Below are 21,869 nucleotides of genomic sequence, written 5' to 3' on the forward strand. Positions count from 1 at the left end.
ACACAGTCAGATTGGCAGACAGCAATTGCAGCTAATATCTTATGTAAAAAGGACAGAGATTTAGTAATACAGCATTCACTGTACAAGCCTCAATTTAGCAATTTATTCAGGTTCACTCCTGAAGCTCGGCACTTGCCTGAGGAGGATGCTGAATGAAGGTCTCAGCAGCCAGCACTGCGTGAAGCCAGGGGACCGCAAAAGGCAGCATACCCCAGAAATTACAGTGAGGGGTGCAATAAAAATCCTTAACACTGACTGAGAGCCTCAGCCCATAGAGCATGAAGAGCTTCACAGTTGAGCAGTGATGAGTCAAGCCCTTTCATGTATTGAAGAATGTATTAAAATGTTCTCTGTATTTCTCGAATGCAGCAGGAGCTTTTCTGTTGGTTTCCACTTGAGCCTTCCTTATACCACAATGATTATTTAGTGCATGCACCTAATCAGCTCACAGCACATCACCAGGGCTCCTAACCTGTTAGTGAGAGCCCAGGTTCTTTGAAGAACAGCAGCGTTCAAAAATCGTGTAGCCATGGCCCTTTGGGTTGTAGTTTAATGGCCATGGTGGTGTTAGGTCAACAGTTGGAGTTGATGATCTCAGAAGTCTTTTCCAAGTGAAACAATTCTATGATTTTATCATTGTCAGGTATCTCACAAGCAACCATCAAAAAAGGGTCAAAATAGAGAGTTTAGGAAGAAGGCATGAGAAACACCTGGCAAACCCAATTCCATCTCCACAATGTGAAGGAACAAGACTGAAAGTACACTGCAGTACCAGAAGTTCCTTGACATTTGGTGGTGAGACATAACTATAAAGCTTATTTATAACTGCAGTAGCCATAATGGACTTCTTTTTTTAGGTTTTATTAATTCCTTTCTAGTCTCATGGTAACAGTCAGCAATCTCATCTCTGTTCCCTTTTAAATTGATTTAGGATGTATGGCTTACTGCAAACTGCTCAGATTTAGGGTTACAGCTTAGAAGTCATTGCTTATAGTAGCAGCTACAAAGATAAAACAACTGTTGTACTCTAGTGACAGGGGTTGACAGCATAATGCAATTTTTAAGACTTAAATTTTGGGTTCACTATGATGTTTGCAACACCAGGGAAAAATAAATGAGCAAGAGAAATTGTATTCTGTCAGTGTTTTTCAAGGCTTTTATCAAAAGATAGAGAATTATCAATGAAGGGCATGTTTTCCACATGAGCTTAAATATAAATTCACATGGCTATTTACAGAGATCATTATTTATCAGATCATGACATCTCAGCTGACACAAACATTACTTATTCCAGATTCAGGAAAGTCTTGCATCGTTGCAAGTTTGGCCTTAAATTAGTAATAAAAATTCAAATTTTTAATAGTGATCGCTGAATATCCACCCAAACCATGAAACCACCTTGAGACATTTATAGAAGATAAGAACAAGAAGAATTTCCTTCCTCTGAAACATGCCTTAGCTCTTAAAAGCACTAGTGCAAAACCAGGAGCACACTGCTCCATGAACCTGCTTATTTATACACAATACTAAAGGATTTAAAATAAAGCCAAAGCCCCACTGTCCAAAGTTCTACAGGATTTTACTGCTTTCAATCCTCCAGAATCAGTCTTGATACAATGAACAAACATAAAACCCCACACCAGTTTACATCCTATTTCTCCTTTTCAACCATCAAACAATCCTGCCATAAGTATTTTGGAGTAAGACAATTACTGCCATGCCAAAGGCAAGTTCAGTGATGTTACTGCATTCACCCTCTGAGATGCTGGCAATGGGAGCAAAAAGAGGCCAAACTGAAAACCACAGTGCTCGTACCAGCCTCCCTGTGGATGTTATCTGGCCTGTTGAACATTTCTTTCTCAATACATATTGAGGAAGGGGGACAAAAAGAAGAGAAAGATTTGTTCACTTTTCAGAGCCCAAATGGAGCTTTAAAAGGAGAAGCTTGAGAAGACCTTCCCAGTGTCAGCTGATAGCACATGACCCATGTATTTTAACATTTTTATATAGCAGCTACCTTATGCCAGAGTTATGCTTTCAAATTCCCCATGGTGTAGTCTGCCTAGAGCACTATTTACAGCAGTCCTAGAAAACATGCCTCCACCTCTCTCCTGGCACCACAGCTTCAGAAAACAGGACTTGAGGGAAGCAGAGTCTCTTCTTGCCACCTCCAAGCTTAACAATCCCATTCAAACACCACTTAAATCAATGGCTCACTTCAGAGTTGAGGAGGGTAGGTTTGACTGCATCAGTACAGTGACTAACATCAGCACCACCAAAAATGGGGCTGAATAAAGCCTTATACTGGCCTTTCAGATTTAAGATGTACAGATCCTAAGGTGCTCTTCGAGGACAAGCAATACATCTAAGCCTTAAAGTCAAATCTAAATTCTAGTGTAAATTCCTACATCTCTCTAAGATCTGAAAGTACAGATGGTATATAGATGATGTATGAATATGATCTACAAGGGACCTTGTGCTAACAATACTACAGTAAAGCACTTGGTACCAAGTGGCTGCTGAGTGAGGAAAAGGCCAGAGAAAGCCCATCAAGACCCAGCCAGATGATTCAATCTAGCTAAAGGATCAATAAGCTCAGTAGCAACAAAAACACATTAGCATTTCTTCACCAACCCTGACCCTTCAAAATCCACAGAGGCCAGGAGAAAACACTATGACAAAGAGCAATTGCAGAGGGGCTGCCAGAAGATTCTGATGAGTCCCAAGCTGCCTACAACATACCAGGAGCTGCTGAGTAACAAAAGCAAACCCAGGAGATGTTCTTTTATAAAACACAATTAGAAGAATTTAAACATTGTTCAATGGAATGATGCACTGTCCAAGTAATTGCTTGTTTGATAAATAGCAAGCAGTTACAGCTCACATTTTTAGCCTTGAATTATTGCCAAACTGAGTTATTTGATGAGATAGAACTGAATCAGCAGTTCACTTACAAAAATTAAGCCCTGGTGAATGTGAAACAGTGAAATATTTCTACTCATTAAAGAAGGTATTGGTACTAGGTAATAAGCATACAGACAGAGCCCAGAAAGGTGGAATATTTATGTGCCCAAATCACTTCTCCTGAGATTCATCCAGTATGCAAATTTTCTACAGCTGGATAGCATCCCTTCAATTCACTTCCCCCAAAGATTTACAGCCATGTCCTAATCACTGCTCTGCACCACAGGGCCACAATGCTCATACAACATTCCAGCAGCTCACTGGGGCTCTCTAGGTCACCTTCATCAACCTTGCTGAAAGGCTGGAGGTTAGGAGGAAGTTCTACACAGAGAGAGTGATTGCCCATTGGAATGGGCTGCCTGAGGAGGTGGTGGAGTCACCATCACTGGAGGTGTTCAGGAGGAGACTTGATGGGGTGCTTGATTGCATGGTTTAGTTGATTAGGTGGTGTTGGATGATAGGTTGGACACGATGATCTTGAAGGTCTCTTCCCACCTGGTTTATTCTATTCTATTCTATCAAGCAGTAAAGACAGAAGTTATTTCTGCACCAGATATAGCATTAAAATTCAGGAGTTACTCAATGGTACACAGAAACAAATGTCACAGTTGCAGTCCTGCTCATCATGGACATACATCATGGGACAGCATTACTTGGCAGTCACAGAAAATATAGCAATGATCTGACGGCTGGATACTGTTCTTTTTGCCCAGGTTACTGTCCCCAGAAAACAGCAGTGGAAGCTGTATCATATCTGATTTGTGGTTAAATCCACATCTAACAGCTGAGCATCCTTTAGAAAATAAAAATTCATTACTTTTGGAACATATATAAGAAGATAATTTGGGACATTTTAGATAGATATTAGTAACAAGGGTAATTTGCTTTAAAAAAAAGAAAGTATGCATTTTTTCCTACAGTGTGAATACATTTTCCACTGGATAATATTAGCCTGAGTTTGAGTATGAGCAAATTTTAGTTCCAAGACAATTAGATGTTTTGGAGCTGCTATTTCACAACTCATCAAAAGTAGAGAGTGAAGCTTTTGATGCTTTGAAGGACAATGTCTCATTTTGCCAAAAAGAATTACAATGTCCCTTTTTAGCTTTCAGAGTTGGTGAACCAACAAACTTTATTTTCAATCTTGTTACAGTTGATTAAAAAAAGCCCTGTGTAAATTAATTCATAAGAGTTTCTAAAAATTTGTTTTGATTTCTTTTCTTTCTCCTTGGAGCCTCTCCTTGGAGAGTAGATTTACAAGTGGAACAGTATTGATGTATATAGAGAATGAAGCAAAGTTTAGAGTAATCCTAAATCCATGCTGACAAGCCTTTATATCATACAAAAAGAAGTGTGTACCTCTTATGCTATCTGTTAACTGCTCAGCATCTTGGGAAAGATACATCTTCACATGTATGCCCAACCATGCCATTATTTTGAGATATACAATTCAGAATCTGGGAGTTTCAAACAGAAAGTGATGAAAAATAATAGATTAAAAGGGAAAAGAGTAAGCTGGCAGAGCTACATTATCCTGGGGAAAAATTTATGAGCATAAGATCAAATGTATTTACTCTTGTAACTTTCATGCTGACAGACCATCAGGAAGCCAGCTTCAGCTATTCCTCATGAGAGCAACCTATCAGAAGATGGGAGTCCTGTTGAGGGGCAATTGGAGACCAGAGTGGGTCCTGCAGGATTACAGCCAATTCCCTGCTTCTATCCCACCTCTATTCCCACTGGTCCCAGTTTGGTTGTGCTTCAAAGGATTACAGAAGTGCATGCACATACCAAAACAGGACACACTGGATTGGAATAATGCATTTGGTACTGTGGAAATTCCCATCTAGGTGCTATTTTTAATACTCAGCAGTAAACATGCTCTTGGATATTCCATTTCCAGCACAGTTATTACTATTCAATTGCCATTAATGTAAATGGTCAGTGCTGGTTAATGCCAAGCCATGTGATGAAATTATTTCCTCTCCCATCTGGGTTTCTCTAGTCTTAAATTAAAAAAAAAAAAAAACCAACAAACCCAAAACAGGACACTGGTGAGATCACAGCTGAAACATTCATCCTGATTCCCACCACCCCCACATTTGGGAAGAAACCTTTGTTTTCAAGATAAAAGCACATCACAGGCATTATCCCCTTCCATCCTATCTATATGCATAGTGGATAATACTACAGTTAAAAATATTAATGAAAAATGACTAATGGCAACTAAATGATTCACTTAACTTGGCTTTCTCTGCAATGCATTCTTCATATGACAGGCATTTATTAGTTCCCACTGATGAATCCATGGACATCTTCCTATGCACAAAGTGCCTGTCTACACATTAAAACTTAATGCACAAAGCAAGAATTATTGATATTAGCTCTGTTCTAAAAGGCCATATGAGCAGGATTTTTTTTTTCTGCCAGAGCTTTATCTCCTTAGCTACTGAATAATCATGGATTTTATATTTTACCAGAAGCCAGTGGTCAAAAACACCTAATCAATCCCCTAAAGTCTTATTTTTCCCCACAATTATTGTCTTTTTTTTTATTGTGGGGGTTTTGTTTGTTTGTTTGGGGTTTGTAACAGACAAATTGAAGTAAGTACACATGTGATGCTTCAAGACTAAAAAAAACCAGCTTGGAAATCCTAGCACTTGCACCATCTACATATAGACACTTGGGAACCTCAGAAATCTGTGCCTGGTCAGTCTTCTGGGAAAACCACCACACTACCATTTCCAATTACAGTTCTTAAAATCAATATATTTCCCCCCTCTTCCTGAGCTAAATATGACTTGGGCTCTGTGCACAGATTTTAATGGCATTTAGCTGCCACTGAAGGAGATCCTCTGGACCATTTGGTCTGTTCTTCTCCCTTTGGTGTATTACACCAGCAGCAGCTGAGCATTTGCCATAATCTGTTAGGTTTCTTCAAATTACAGTGTAAGAAACTAATCAAGCCTGGCCTTTATGATCAGGAAAGAATGGCTCTCTGTGCCTTTAAGAAAAAAAAGGAAATGTAAAAGAAAAGCAAAGCTGAAGATGGAAGGAAATGGGATGATTTGTTAAATAGATATATTTGACAAAGGAACAGTAATGCCTTTTTTTTCAATAACAAAAGTGAAGAATGCTGTTCCAGACAGACATTTCATTTTTATTACACAGACAGTACTTGATTACAGTTTAGGGAAATGAACCAAAAGAATGGGAGGCAGTGGGGTTTTTGATACATAGTCAGAAGGCTATTTTACAGACTCTGGGAAGAGCTGGAAGGCAGATGATTCAAAGGATAATTGAAAAATTATGTTTAAACAGGTAACATTTGTGCCCTCAGGCATTAAACGTAGGAGACTGCTTTTAATTCTCAACACAGAAGTCCACATTGCTGCAAAGCAAATGAATGCAATGAATAATTTGGTCTCAGAGACATGCAGTAACTGTTGGCTAGCAAGCAGGAAATAGAAACATTTTATTTGAAGTTATTTAGAATAAGCCAGATGCTTTTCAGATTAATATTCATATTCATTCATTATGTTAAAGTATTATAATTTTAATAGTTTCAGAACAGAGCTCAAAACCATTTAGGGGTAAGATAGACAATAGCAAGAACATGCAAAGTCAGCCCCAGGTGCAGCAGGACTCTGGGACCATGATGCAGAGGTCCAGCTCAGTCTGATGGGATGTATGTTACAGCAGGTTCATGCCTCAGAGCTCTGAGGGTTCTAGTGAAAGCTGTCAGGCAGGTGCCAATGCCTTTCCCTTCACAGTAGGCAAGGTCTGCTTCAGGCATAAGTGTCTATGTCCCCTGCTGGAGATTTCTCAGCTACACAGCACCCAGTTGCACTCCTGCTGCAAATTAGGCCTCCCTTGTAGTGGCCCATGGGACATTCAGGGCATCTACATAACTTTGTTTAAGCTACCAGAATTCACTATCAGATTCTGGAGGGGGGGGAGTATCTTTTCTAAGGACTTGAACTCTCACTAACATGTGCTCAGAACAGCAGTCTCTTTAAAACCTCTTGGTTCTTGGGGTCTGATGCTGCCACATCCTGCTTAACAACAGAGCACACATTAACCCTTCCCAATAAAACCCACATATACTAATTAGCAAATTTCAGTGGAGTACACACTACATCTACATTGATGACATATTAGTGTATCATGATTAATGTTGTGCACTTCATGCCAATTGAATTCCTAATGATTAGTCACTTCATCCTGAGCTGAAACAATTATTCTCCCCATTGAGAATTTACTTGCTTCAGCTCAAACCTCGGCAGCTGGAGTACAGAAAGCCAAACATACTCAGTCAAGCAAATACATCTTGTGGAACCAAAATTCAGGTTTACTAATACATATTTTATATGCATAATAAAGCACTGGGCATACAAAACCATCACTTTCCAAGACTGGCACAAACTCTGCTGGCAGAACAAAGCACACCTCTACAGATTTCAGCAGCTGCTGGGGTACACACAAATCTGTGTTCCTATTTGTGTATGAGAGGCAGGTTGCCCTTGATCTATAAAGACCTTCACATAAACGTTGGCTCTCTCAGATGTTATTTAGATGACTATTCAGACTTAGTATATGTTGGTGGATGCTACAGAGACAATGCTTTATGTCAGAAAATCAAATGGGCACATCTTGATTTAAATCAATTACAGTTAGGAACAAATACTTGGCTTGCCTTCAAGTAAATGAAGAATTTAAGAGAGACATCTCACGGCAGCTGTGTAGTTTTGGTAGATGCACACTTTCACTTGTAACCAGTAATTGTACTTGTCATTCTCTACAGCTGAATCACTATGCAGACAATAATTATACCACCAGTATGCTCCTGAGAAATAGATAAACAGGCCTAAGTCACTTTACAAGTGTGGAAGCAGAGACATGATGATTTGATGACAAAAAATACAAATGACAAAATCAGTATTAAAATGTAGGGTGTGCTCACTGTGCATACTAGCTCAGACAGCAGCACTGACTGAACATAGCTGCAGCACAGTAGGATGCAAGAACCACTAGGCCACTACTGCTATGACTTTGAAATGATGATGATTACTGTATTATCATTATGGTGATTCAATAAAATCATTCATATTCCCACATTTCAGATACAGACTACAGTATGCATAAATAAGTATCACTGAACAAACATTAGCTGTCCAAGAACAGTTGCTCAGTGTGTTATTTATAGCACAGAGCTGATAACAACATCAGCTGAACATTTCCTATAGCACATAGTCTGTGTAACTAAAAGACTGAACCCAGGGCAAAGTAACCATTGGGTGAGATTTTCTGCTGACTTCAGTAGCCACTGGATGAGACTCCTCTTATGCATGATACAAGAGGCTTATCCAATATCTGCAAGAGTCTACTAGAAGACCTCTACTGAATTTCAAAAGACATCAAACAATTTCATCACCTACACACTGACCTACCAAGCAGTAGAGTATTTAGATTTCCTATTCCATGGGGATGTTTAGTCTTGAGAAGAGAAGACTGAGAGGGGATCTCACCCATCTGTATAAATATCCAAGGGGTGGGTGTCAAGTGGATGGGGCCAAGCTCTCTTTGGTGGTGCACAATAAGACAAGGAATAACACATTCAAACATGAGCATAGAAGACTTCACCTCAACATGAGAAGCTTCTTTACAGTGAGGGTAATGGAGCACTGGAACAGGCTGCCCAGGGAGGTTGTGGAGTCTCCTTCTCTGGAGACTTTCAAAACCCACCTGGATGTATTCCTGTGCAGACTACTCTAAGTGATCCTGCTTTGGCAGGGGGGTTGGACCTGATGATCTCTTGAGGTCCCTTCCAACCTCTGATATACTGTGACACTGTGACTTGTAGCTTTGCATTAAAACATGCTCTAGCACTTCACTGTATGAGGGATCTGAGGCTGATGCTGATGTGTGTAACAGCAGGGACACACAGAGCAGCATATTATTCCAAAAGACCCTTGGGGTGTTCAGAAGATGTTACTTAGAGGGAAGCCAGAAGCTGCTTCTCAGAATTAATTCTGCAGAATAAAGCAACAGTAGCTGTTAATTGTAATAGATTTATAACTCTAATGTCTAAATTAATGGTTTATTTACAGCTCCCACATCTACAGGCTGAGGTCTTCCCTTTAGTTTTATCTTTGCTTGGCCCCTAAAGTTAAACTCCATGTCCTATTTCTCAGTGCATATAAGCATTTTCTAAAGACAAACATGCTGGTCAAGCCCAGTTGCACCCAGACTATTCTCCTATCCCCTATTCTCATTCCCCATGCCTCTCCAATTTTACAGCTGAAGCCAAAGGAATCACAACAGTGACCATCTCCTGGGGCTTAGTGAGTGACCCAGGCTAGCAACTAGCACATGGCAATAGCCATTGGCACAAAGAATCATTTCAGCATACAGCTTCCAGGTACGAGTTTGGTAGTAAGGAAGGAAGCTTATTTAGGTTAGTTTTGGATGCAGAGAACTTATTGAATATATGGATTCTTAACATGTTGGTACTTAGACAAGACTGACTTGTTAGTGGCAAGACAGATGCTTGAACCTACATGACTGGACCTATATGACTGCAGGACAGCCCTTAGTAACAGATGGCAGTACCTTGCCAATGGTCAGATGGAGAGATTTGGTGTCTTAGCAGATGATACCTTCTGTGTTACTTCTTTTGCCACCGATTTAATTACACTGATAATGTCATGAGAAGCAGAAATCAATTATTCATTAAACCTCTCTAAGAAATCATTCTTTTTATCCCATGTATTTTGTTTCAAGATCATTTACACTTGGGTAAAAAGGCAGTTTTCTTCTTTCAGCATCAATATTTTATACAGTAACTCAACAGCCCAAGTGAAAATTAAGGTGGGTCTGTCAGAGGACTAGGACATAGTACTCTCTGCAAGGCATGAAGGTGATGCTTGAAAACTCAACCAATTCTTCTGCTGCCTATCAGGAGCTGTGTAATTCAGAGATTGTAAGCAGGATGCACAGATCTGTTACACCCCTTTTGAAAACAAAGCTGTTCGATGCATTTATATCCCAGTGTCCCATGACTTCTTTAGAGGTTGTTGGAGGTGAAACCACAGATCTGCTGCTGCTTATTTTCTAGCTCCTTAAATTTTTAATAAGCACCAGAGGTGGCCTGCCATTACTTTTTTGACACAAAAGCAATTTTTTCTACATTCCTATTAAAAGTAATCCTGCTTGTTATCAACTCAAATGAAGGTGCTGAGCTCTCTTTACCAGCAGACAGGCAAAAGTCTGGTTTGGTTTTGCATCATTCAACTAAAATTAAACAAATAAATAACAGTGTGATTTTCAGAGGTACGAGTCTCTCCTCTCAGTCTGCTTTGTTGTTCCTTCACTGTCTTGCTCCACCACTTTTTCCATAATGCCATGACCACAAACCTGCACTGTAACCCATGTAAAAACATTCACATTTTTGTAGGATACAAAGTAGGAATGGGAGAGGGGGACTGAGCAGAGCAGAAGACACCAGGCTGAGGAGGAGATTTCTGGGCTGGAGGAAATGAGGAGGAGGAACAGCAAGAAGAGAGAAGTAGGTCTTGGCAAGGAGACAACCTTATCCTCCTGCACACAGATGCAAATTCAGCAAACTGTTTATTAACCCAAGGTTACATGAAGAGAAGATCAGAAAAACAGCTGCAGAGAAATCAGTGGAATGCATCCTATCCCTACAGCTAGACACCCTGCATAAGGCATAACTGAGCCCTGTGGGGCTGTTCAGGAGCTGGACATAGCTGTGTGTACAGTGCTCCACCATCATGCTGTCAATGCAAAGCTTCCTATGGGGTAAAATTTCCCTCCAAACATACACAACTACATATTTGTATATTCACATTGCACTTGTTTTTAGCACTATCTAGAAGCCCCTGAGTCCTTGCCAGAGGCTAAACCCTAAGTAGGATAGGAATTGTTCAAAAACAGAGACAAAAGTATCTTTGCAGACTCATACCTGTGCATAGGGCAGAGAGCTGAGCAGAACACCTACATTCTTCAGATGGAGAAACAAATGAACAGAAGACCATGCACAAATGGAAGCCTGTGTGGAGAGGGTGAGAGAAGCCTATAGGACTTACCCATTTAGTGACAAGAGTGCCCATGTCTGGAAAGTGTATTGTGGAAGGGTTCATTTTCAGGCTGTAGAAATGTGGCATTTAACTGTAAGAAAGTCCATATATAGGCTTTTATAGATCCAAAACTATGGGAAAAAAAGAAGGGAAAAGTCTCTCCTGTGTCTACACTAACTGCTCATAATAGAAATTCTTTGCTATTACTTTATAGAATGATATCAGCAGCACAACCATCTCTTACAGAAAGAAAGCAGCACTTGTGGAAGTACAGAATACTGCATCTTACCTTCACCACAGGAACCTTCATTCAGTTTCATTAAGTAAGACATTATGCTTTGGAGAAGTACCAACTATTTCAGCTTCTCCTTACCAGTTCAATGAAACACTTCTTTTCTCCTTCAGATGAATTTATTGATGAATATTTAATGTATAAAGATGAACTGAAAGCTACCACTGTGCATTGGCTCTCCAGCTCACCATCCATCTATTGACATCAAGGCTTAGTTCCTAAAATATGACATTCACTATATTGCTATGTAAATGCAAGTCCTTCAACTATCATTTCCTAAGTAAAATGTATGCAAGGCAAAACCCAAGCCTGACTTCAATAGATGAAACTATCCTCTCCCAGCTAGAGATGTCTTTGTTACTTTGTCTCCTGACATTAATTCCCTGCACTAGCTTGTAGGTGCATCTTCTGTCCTCTAATTGAATTAATATTCACTTCCTCTTACTAATCCCCAGATGCTTGTCTGAAATGATCTGAGACATGGCCCACTTTTACAGGGAGAAAAGAGTTATATTAGAGCATCTACTTGATAGCTACAGAGGTTTTCCAATTGGCTGTGCAGTCAGGCAACCTGACTGTGGGTATATTGTGATTTTTTTTACTGTTCCTCTAAAGCTTGGATGTAACATTTTGCTTTTAGCTCTGTGCTGGAACCATACTCAAAATACTGTTCATATGTAATTCAAAACTGAAAAGAAAGAATACACCTTCCTGGATTTTCCAGGCACCAGAAATACATATGAACTTCAGCATGCTCTAAGTTTGCCAATTCTCTTTGGTTTGGTTACAGTTAGAACATTGCTACCAGAAAAAAAGAAAGAAAAAGAAAAAAAAGAAAAGAAAAGAATAAGAGGAGTCTTGGAGTCTTGTCAGACTTATATTCTTTAGCATTTTCTAGCACAAGAGAACGTGTGAAATAGTGGAAAAGGAGATAAAACAACAGTTACAGTTATAGCTCCCCTCTGATCCTCTGAATCAGATCTTTTAACTACAAGTTTGGCCTCTTTACAGCTTAGGAATTTTGCCATCAATTTACAAGAGATCAGGTTTCACTTTTCTCCCAAGGTTATGAATGGACAGACACATCTACCCTGAGAGTATGCTGGAAAAACTAGAGCAGAAAACCACTCACCCCCTCCAAAGCAACCACACAATAGTCTCAGTGTGAAGGAAACACAATTTTGTTTTCATTCTGCTCCCCACAATTTGCCTTTGCCCCACAAAGGTACAGATGGTTCAGACATGAGATCCCATCCACACAAGGGTATGCAACTGCTGCTACAGGTTGGTAGAGCAACAAAGATCTACTTGAGTGGAGCCAGTATAATTACTACTGTGCTATTTTTAGGGGGGTGGGGGGGTGGTTGGGCAAGACAGACATATACAATACAAAAAAGACACCTGATGTGTTCAAATGCTGCACAGGTATCACCTTGTAAAAATACTTCCCCCCACACACCCTTTTCTTTCTACAGAAGCAAGGGCTGAAAATTAGTGAGTAAAAGCAATTTAAGTGTGGCTCACCCAAGTGATGATTATTGAAACAATAAATCTTTCAGTCTGATGCTTAAACAAGCAAATATAAGAAAAAGTCCACCAACCAGCAGCTTGGCCGTTTCCCATGCATGGGGCAGACATCCTCTGCTTCCAGGGATTTTGGCTCCTGGTTCTCTGGTTCTGGGAGATTGCTTAGACCAGCAGCAGCAACAGCCTGGGCCCCTCCAGTTCATACTTTGAATTCAGTGAACTGTTAATTACTGCCATCACAAGGGGCTCACTATATCAGACAAATAAGATTGACAGAGCAAGGTGCGATTTGCTGCTTGTTTTACTCAACCAACAGACGAGCATATGAGGTCTTAAAATGACCACAATTCTTACTCTATTATAGCCTCAGACCATTGTGACAAGAGGCTTAATGAAGAGCCTGTTAGCCTGAAATCCTGCTCATTTCTTCTATTTAGTGTCAGGATGCAAGGCAGCATCAACAGGACTGCATCACCCTTACATGTGATTTGAGCACCCCACTGCCAGGTGTGGGATGCACAGTCAAATTGCCTCAAGTGCCCATACAGAGCTGTGAGATTAACATCATGTCAACCCAAGGGTTTCCCGGCTACTACTACTGGAAGAACTGAGCCCAGATTCACAGCTAGTTTCAGTCATCCCTGAAGTGCATATTTTCCAGCTGACCTTTTTTGGCTCAGCCCTGTCCATCGCCATGCAGAGCAGCCCCGCTGGAGAATAAGTGTGCTTCTCCAATGCACTAAACAAGCAGTACGGATTAGACTGCAGCACCCAGCTCAACCCACCTTACACCTCTCCACAAACTTCAGGAAGGAGAAACTTAGAAAACATCCTTAAATAATTGGTCCTTGATTTAATGATTCACACATTTGTACAAAAACTCTACCAGCTGCCTCCTTGCAGTACCAGGAATTTCCTTAGTGTCAGAAGGCATGCTGGCTTCTGCAGCAACATCTTTCAAGGGGACCATAGTTTAACCTTACTTTGTCTGTAATATCCATACACAGAGAAGCATCCCTGGATCTCTCTTCATAAATGTACAAGCAGATTACTGCACTTTTACTGAGGAAAGCTTTGATAAGGTGCAGATGATTAAGTTATTGAGGTAAGTTTATATTGTAGAGAGCTAAAAAGTGAACAAATAATACCTATCAATATTACATACGGCGTCAACAAAGATCACAGTTCAGTCTGTAGGAGTTGAGATGCTACATCATATATATTTAAGACTGTGAAAATGAGACTTGGGAAGCTAATCTCTTGGAAATCATTGCAAATTTAACAGCTTCTCTGCCCTTCCTTAATATTAGACAGTAAATAAGAATTAGAAGTATCAGTTGCTAGGTTTTGTGCCTGAATTTCCTCATTTTCATTATTATGTCTATTGGGATACATTACTGTCCCGCAGGGAAAGATGCTGCAGTTGGGTTCTCTGGATTTAAAGAATCATCTGGCCCTGTTGCTACAATTCCTATACAGGAAAATGAAAAGCAATACACTTCACACAATAGGGGGGGAACAGGAAATAAGTTGCCCAAAAACTACCTGCACCAGAAATAAATGAGAGAGGCTATGGTTTCTAAGGTCTAGCCAGAGACTATTGGGATCCAGCTACTTAGCCAGTGGTGCTGGAATGCTTGTTAAAGCACAGACAGAAAGGATGCACTCTGCTCTAGTGGAGTAAGGGAAAGAAATCTGTGCTCATTGCACCTATCTGTAAACAGTGATATTCTCCCACTGCCCTTTGCTTCCTAATCTTCCAAGCTACCCCATGTCCCTGCATTTCAATATGTGATTATCGAGGTTTTGTGGCATATAACTTTCAAGTGGGTTGGGAAATAAAAGGAACTTAACACAGAGAAAGAGGCAGGTGCCTCCTCTGAACATTACTCGGTTTGGAGCAAGCATTTGACTGAATCAGCATTGTTTGGGTCACCAGAGGCCCTGTTTGGAGACAATTAAAGCTGATGAACACCACCAGGTCTAAGTGGTGGAGCCCAGGTCTCCTCTCCACTCTGCTGTCCAAGTACTCATCTAACAGGGAACCCGACACAATACACATAGATACCCAGTTTTGAAAGCTGTGCTATCCTCTCTCCTCCAACACATACAACCCTTTTGGTTTTGGTCATGTCTCCTGTATTAGTAAATCTTTCTTCTCATACTTGTATGTCTCCAGAAAACCTTTATCTTTAAACTCACATTCTCTCAAAACAATAAAATATGAGTCAAAGACTGGAGAAATTAAAAAGAGGTCTGTGCTGCTTCTTATTCTACCAGGAAATCTGAGCTATTTTGAGTGATGGTTGTATTTTTTCATTTCATACAGGTAACAAGACTTTTATTAAACACAGGTGCCCAAAAATACATCACAATGCACTACAGTAACTTGAATGAACATGTCCTGGGTATAATTCTGGCCTTGAGTGCTGGTAGTTACTGTACATACTTGTCTGATTAATTCCCTTTTGACTTACAAAGGCATCCATCATGTCACAACAAATGATCTATGAAGCACACTGTACATGAAACCCTGCTTTCCCTGAGTCATTTCCTCAGCATCTAAAATAGGCTCTTATCATTTGTAATCAGTAATTAATAACAAAGCATTCTCACCAGTGAAATTTTTCTGCTAAGGTTAATGTAATATTTCATCCCAGTCCAGCTGCTGTTTTACTACTTCCAAGCACAACTGTAAGCAATGTCTTTGCATAAGAAGTCATTCTTGGAATAAATCAATTAGCTCTTCTCTCATCAGCAGACATTTTGCTACAGCAAGGGCAGCTAATTACATATAAAGTTGTTTACTAACCCCATACTTGGCTTTTCTTTCCTATGCCTCAATCCTGCTTTTTTTTTTTTTCCTTTGGAGGATTTTTTTAATCTATGATCAGTCAGATCCTGTCATTGAGCTGCACTTACCACACTGTTATTGCCTGCACAGATTTGCCTGAAAAGTTCAGCATAAATCACACAACACAAGTTTTCAGTCCTGGTAGAATGTTGGGCCACTTCTTGCCCTCAAACAGGGCACATATTTCTAACTTTTCATCTCAGCAAAGCATCAATAGCTTCTAAAGTATTGTTCTTTAGACAGAAGTGCACTATTCCTCATGCCCTTAAGTTCACTGTATCTGTAACAACGAAGTTCACTGTATTGCTGTCTGCGGTTGGAAATTAGGCACCCACCATATATATATGTGAAAATGGGAGAAAAATTAGTGTATAGCACTGGTGCATAGTGCTGGTGTAAAAATCTTTTGCTGAAATTAGCAATGATCTTTGGAGACCGTTTTTCTCCTTTTGATTGATAGAGTAATTGTCTTGCATCTTAGGCTCTTCTTGCACGAAATAGCTGATGAACACATGTGTCTGGCTCAGGAAACTTGTGACCCACAGGTTGTCAAGCAATGGCAGAGTATGATGAGTTCTTTATCCTTCTCATAGTCTGCCCTAGTCACCTGCTGCCAGAGCCAGAACACCAGGCAAGCTGGACCTTTCATCCTATTCAGTGACCTGCCCTTTGGTTCTTGCATTTATCAGAATGAGAAGCCACAGCACACAGAAGCAAACTGGACAGTGCTCAGAGCCTCAGGATCACAAAGGACAGAAATACAATATTTTAAGTATTTGAACTTTTGATTCAAAGTGCTATGGACAATGTGTACATGAAGGTCAGAACACAAAACTCACTACAAAACTCCATCCAGGAATTGGTAGTGTGTCACACAGAGTCATCCTAGAGACTGGAAATCAACTGAAGACAGGAAACTAGCAACCCACGTGTAAGCTGAGTGATGTGGGTTGAACTATGTTGGTGTTTGCTGATGCTATCCAGGCAGCCTATCCCACAGATAACCGATCACATGGCAGCTCCCCAAAAGAAGCATTTGTGGCCTGAGGTGACTGGGGATGTATAAACATTGTCTGGAAGGCAACAGCTCACTTTCTTCCTTTCATTTGGTGGAAAGAAGTGGAGAAAATAAAGCAGAAGCAACAGAAGCAATAGGTTGTTTGGGAATGATGGCTCCAAACCAGTCCGATACAACTTCATAGCACAAAGACAATTCAAGGTCCACCAGTCTGATTCACCAGGTTTAGCAAATCACCAGACATTTTGGCTCCAGATACACCAAGAAATACATCTCCTTGACAAAAAGAAATATGTTTGGAAAGGCAAGTAACAAAAGGCAAATAATGTGAACTTTAGTGAATAGTCACATGGGCTTGCAAATTAAAGTCAGGCAATACCAAAGCAGAAACAGGGAGGGGGAATCATCCTTGCATCCTAGCCATAACAGGACTGGTTCTCTACTGTGTCCCTCTCATCAGTCTAGACAGTTAGATCAAACAATAATGCAGCCTGTAGTTAATGAGAATTAAATGTCAGTCTTGACAGCTAGAAGACAAATCTAACTTTAGGATGCAATTCTTTCCCATTTCTGTAACATATAGAATAGAATAGAATAGAATAGAATAGAATAGAATAGAATAGAATAGAATAGAATAGAATAGAATAGAATAGAATAGAATAGACCAGACCAGACCAGACCAGACCAGACCAGACCAGACCAGACCAGGTTGGAAGAGACCTTCAAGATCATCATGTCCAACCCATCACCCAACACCATCTAATCAACTAAACCATGGCACCAAGCACCCCATCAAGTCTCCTCCTAAACACCCCCAATGATGGCGACTCCACCACCTCCCCGGGCAGCCCATTCCAATGGGCAATCACTCTCTCTATGAAGAGTTTCTTCCTAACATCCAGTCTAAACCTCCCCTGGTGAGCTTGAGACTGTGTCCTCTTGTTCTGTTTTGGTCTATTTTGGTTTGCAATCACTTGTAATTCAGTAGCAGATTAATTGCACCAAACAGATCAGTGTTAACCATAAAAGTGTGCAAGCCTTAAGTATGATGTTGCCCAGTTCTGAACTTCTGGTGACTCCAGCTCCTAGGCTGATCCACAATTACCAGTTATTTTTAGAGCAGTGGGGCTTTACGCAGTCACGCAAATTGCAAGACACAATTGTGTAAGTTGTCTTCTAAGAATATGTCTTGTAAGTATTTCTTTATCCATATTCTTAAATCCCTGGGGTATCATGTAAAAAACCCATAAAAAAATTAAAACCTTCAAATCCCACCCAGGATACCAGGCAAGCTTATGTCACACTCCTGCAAGGCTCTTCATCGGTGTTCAGCTACATCTAGAGTTTCTCCTGCTTACAGTGTGTTGAATCTTCTATTTCCACGTACAGTTCTTTCTGAAGGAAAACAGTTCTGCTTAGTACAGATCCAAACTGGCTTTTTAATAAACTCATTAAAGAAATATTCCATTTCAGCCCTCAAAATTTATCGCAGGTAACTCTGCACTTATTACTAAACCTCCACCTGAAAATGAAAAGAAAAATAAGATAATAAGGTGTCAAAGACATACTGCACACTGCCTGCCATGCATGCAGAGACCACAGCCTGGAAATCACTTACTCAGTGTAAATCCAGTTCAGTTATATTGACTTTTCTTTCCCTTGTAGTATATTAGCATTCAGGAAAAATCTAGCGGTGAAAGCCCTAGAGAAGAAATCTTTTGTCCACAGACAAATACGCTTCCCACATTCTGCTCTATTACAACAGGCAAAGAAGCAAAAGAGTTGTTCCTACTTCTACAATAATCCTAAGGCCAGGCACTCAACTAACACATGAATAGTTCATGGGCTTTGTCATGGACACTTTCTCTAGCCCTAATTCAGAGCTATGTCCACCCATTTATCTTCTCTTTCTCTACCAAAAGGATGAACAATTATCATCAATCTACTGAAAACTGACTGCAGTTCTAACATTCAGCTTCCATAAGCACCAGATCAACCTTTCAGTCACCTCCAGATCATTACTATATATGAATTTACTCAAGTCAGATTTTCCTTTCTGGTCTGGGGTCTTTACTCTTTTTCTATTTTAGTTTTCTTTCTTCCTTTCCTTTCCTTTTCCTTTTTGCAATCCCTTACTAAGCCAAAAAGAGATTCAAGTGACAAATGATGGCATCTGCGAACAACTCAAACAACTCCATAGAAGGAAACAAAACAGTGCAGAATCAGAGAGGCTGTTATATGTCAACATAGTAAATGCCCACAGTCAAATTCTCAGCTGGTGTAAATCAACCTGGGTCCATTTGGTTTTATGGGGCAGCACAACCTGATGATGAGCACACAACACCAACCTTTTCTGCCTGGCTGATATGTGAGCCTGAAAAGGGATGTTAATAGTCTGCTTGGTCAGGGCACACAAAAAGGAAGTAAAGGCAATGAAGGAGCTGCCAGATGCATCCCCTGCTACAGGAAGCTCAGGACATTTTTTCTGTTGTTAATGCTTGCAAGGTCTCCGGGATTACAGACCTTCAGCAGATGGGTAGGTTTCTTTCCTAAATGGTGGCCGTAACAATGTTAAAGGGCAATGAGATTTTGATGCCAGGGAGGCCAATTACTCAGCCAGTCTCTTTTCCTTTAAATGTCCTTCTTGAGCATCTGCAGAGTCTCAAAATTCAACCTGCAAATGCTAATATTTTTCCTTTGCAACACTGCATTGCTCCTCTTCATGGCTCTTACATGCACTTTCCATTTACCCAACGCTAACTCCCATAATGATCAATAAAGGCCAGTATACTAATATAATAAACTTATGTTCTCAGCCATGTACAGAATTCATATTGAATCAGAAAGTCAGCCCATGCTCATAAAAACAACACTCTTGAGCAAATGGAGCCTTTCTGCACTACGTAACAGATATCACATATCTTTGGGTCATTGTCAAATCTGCACATAAATCCTTCAAATCACTTAGACTTCATTTTCACACTAAATAGTGAGTCTCTTCATAAACAAATAGTATTTAAAACATTTACTGCCCTGTTAAATCTAACAAGTTAGATTCATTAGGATAGTCACTTTTCCTTAATAGCCAATTTAGTAAAACTCAATGTATTCATTGATGGATAAATATATAATAGGTGGTTGTTAAACTTTAATAAATATCTTTAATAGTCAGCTGGCATTTTCTCTCAATGGCAGCACTTCCTCTCAGCTGCCAACAGGAAATGCTGCTCCTGAATGTGCCAATTCATGTAGGGAACAAACTGATCTGGAAGAGCGAATGGGGACACAAACTTCAGGTAGCTTTCCTGTGCTGCATGTCATGAGAAGAAGCTTAGGTTATCCTAAGATCCCATCAAGACCCTCAGGTATTAAACAGGTAACTAGGACAGAAAGGGCAACTGGCTACCTGAGAGTCATATAAATGATATTCCTGCTACTATGATATTCATTCATATGATTGCAATTTACAATCTTACCACACTCCTTGTTCAATGTATACTATATCACATTCTCTCACCCCACCCTGCCACTCTGTGTGTTCATTGACAGATTAAATTATGATGCCTCGCCTAAAAGGTACTCTTTTAAGGCTTTTAGGTACCTAAGAAAAACTCTGAGGGGTCCACTGATTAGAGGACTGAAAACCTTTAACAATTAGACCCCTAACTCCAACTGAACTCTGCAGGTCCCAGGATCAGCTGAAGGCAGCTATTGCATATAAATAAAAGCAAAACAAAACAAAACCAAACCAACAACAAACACAACCACAGGTCAAAATACCTTCATGAGAGACTGTACTTGTACACTGGTCCTGGGATATTGGAACATTACCACAAGACACTCACCTGGGTGGGATTGTACAGTTCCTGGAGTGGGCTTCTGGATCCTTTCCGGCAGCAAATGTCCATCCCGAATGGATTTCTACGCATTACTGCAAGGGGAAATTGAAATTAATACAAGTTAGCAACATTGGTTAGCAGTGAACTACCGCAAGACCTGCAGCAAGAAGAGATTTTCTGACAGATTAGGGAATTCTAGGTGTCTTAATTCCTAATTTTACTTTCCATGCAAATGGTCCAAAAGCTAAATCCTTTATATTTGGGGGGGGGGGGGGGGGAAGGCAGGGGTTGGTGCAGGGAGGAAGCAAAAGCTGTTATCCAAAAACTGCCAGCTTGGGTGCACAAAAATTCAAACCTAGGGACCAAAGAGACTCAATTTTCAGCAGTGCTAGGTACCTATTCCCTGATCCTCAGAGAGGAGTGGGATGGATTCCTACAACAAACATCTCTGAGAGACAACATTTGAGCCTCTCTCAGTCTAAATACAGAAGAACACAGGAATCTATTATTAAAACATCTGATTTTAAAACTTTTGTCCAAACTCTTTGGTTTTCCTAGAACAGACACTCAGCAGTACATGATGTACTGCTGCACTTTTTGCTTCAACCTGTATTTTCTCTATGTATTGCAACTGCATGTTTGACCGATGTGAAAACCAACATATGCTACGTCATCCCAGTAGGAGACCAGAAGTCAAGGGCTTTATTAAAGACCTGACTGAGGAGCACTTTAGATGATATAGTGTTTCCAAGAGAGAATTTGACCAGGCCTCAAGAGATGCAGAACCATCAGTTTCAAGACCCTTCAGGCTATAAAAGCCTATAGAAAAACCATCCGGCTCTGATCACATTCTGTAGTCATGAGGAAAACAAGAACTTGCCTGTTTCGTCTAATCTTATGTGGCCCACATCATCCTCTGCAAACACTCCCCTGCCCCATCTTGTTTTGCTAGCTAGGGGAGGAGCATCAAGCAACAAGATGCCCATGGCATCCCAGTCAGGGGAGACTTGTCAAGTTTTAATTAAGACACAAAAGAAAAGATGATCCTGCTGGGATTCCAAAGACATTAAACAGAGCCAGGCATGCTTTTACCACCGCTTGCTGCATTTTGTAACCAGAAACTACTGAAGTGTCCTACAGCAACGGTTCTGAGCTGCACCACTTGAGGACATGATGCTGCAGGCTTCGAGCCAAGAGTCAGAGAATACAGGCAAGTAATGTCTTAATACAGAAGGCTAATACAGAGTCATGATTGATACATCGAGTAGTATGAACC

General features: G+C 40.4%; 1 protein-coding gene across 1 annotated transcript in view; it reads right to left on the reverse strand.

Annotated features, from left to right (window-relative positions):
* The window catches only part of CHST11 (carbohydrate sulfotransferase 11), a 165,282-nt gene that overhangs the window by 69,030 nt on the left and 74,383 nt on the right, over positions 1–21,869 (reverse strand). Inside the window, exon 2 of the mRNA XM_054167848.1 lies at positions 20,600–20,685. Coding sequence (XP_054023823.1) covers positions 20,600–20,685 — 86 coding nt within the window. The remainder of the gene's footprint in view (positions 1–20,599; positions 20,686–21,869) is intronic.

Source organism: Dryobates pubescens, chromosome 15 (genome assembly GCF_014839835.1).
Source record: "Dryobates pubescens isolate bDryPub1 chromosome 15, bDryPub1.pri, whole genome shotgun sequence".
NCBI lineage: Eukaryota > Metazoa > Chordata > Aves > Piciformes > Picidae > Dryobates > Dryobates pubescens.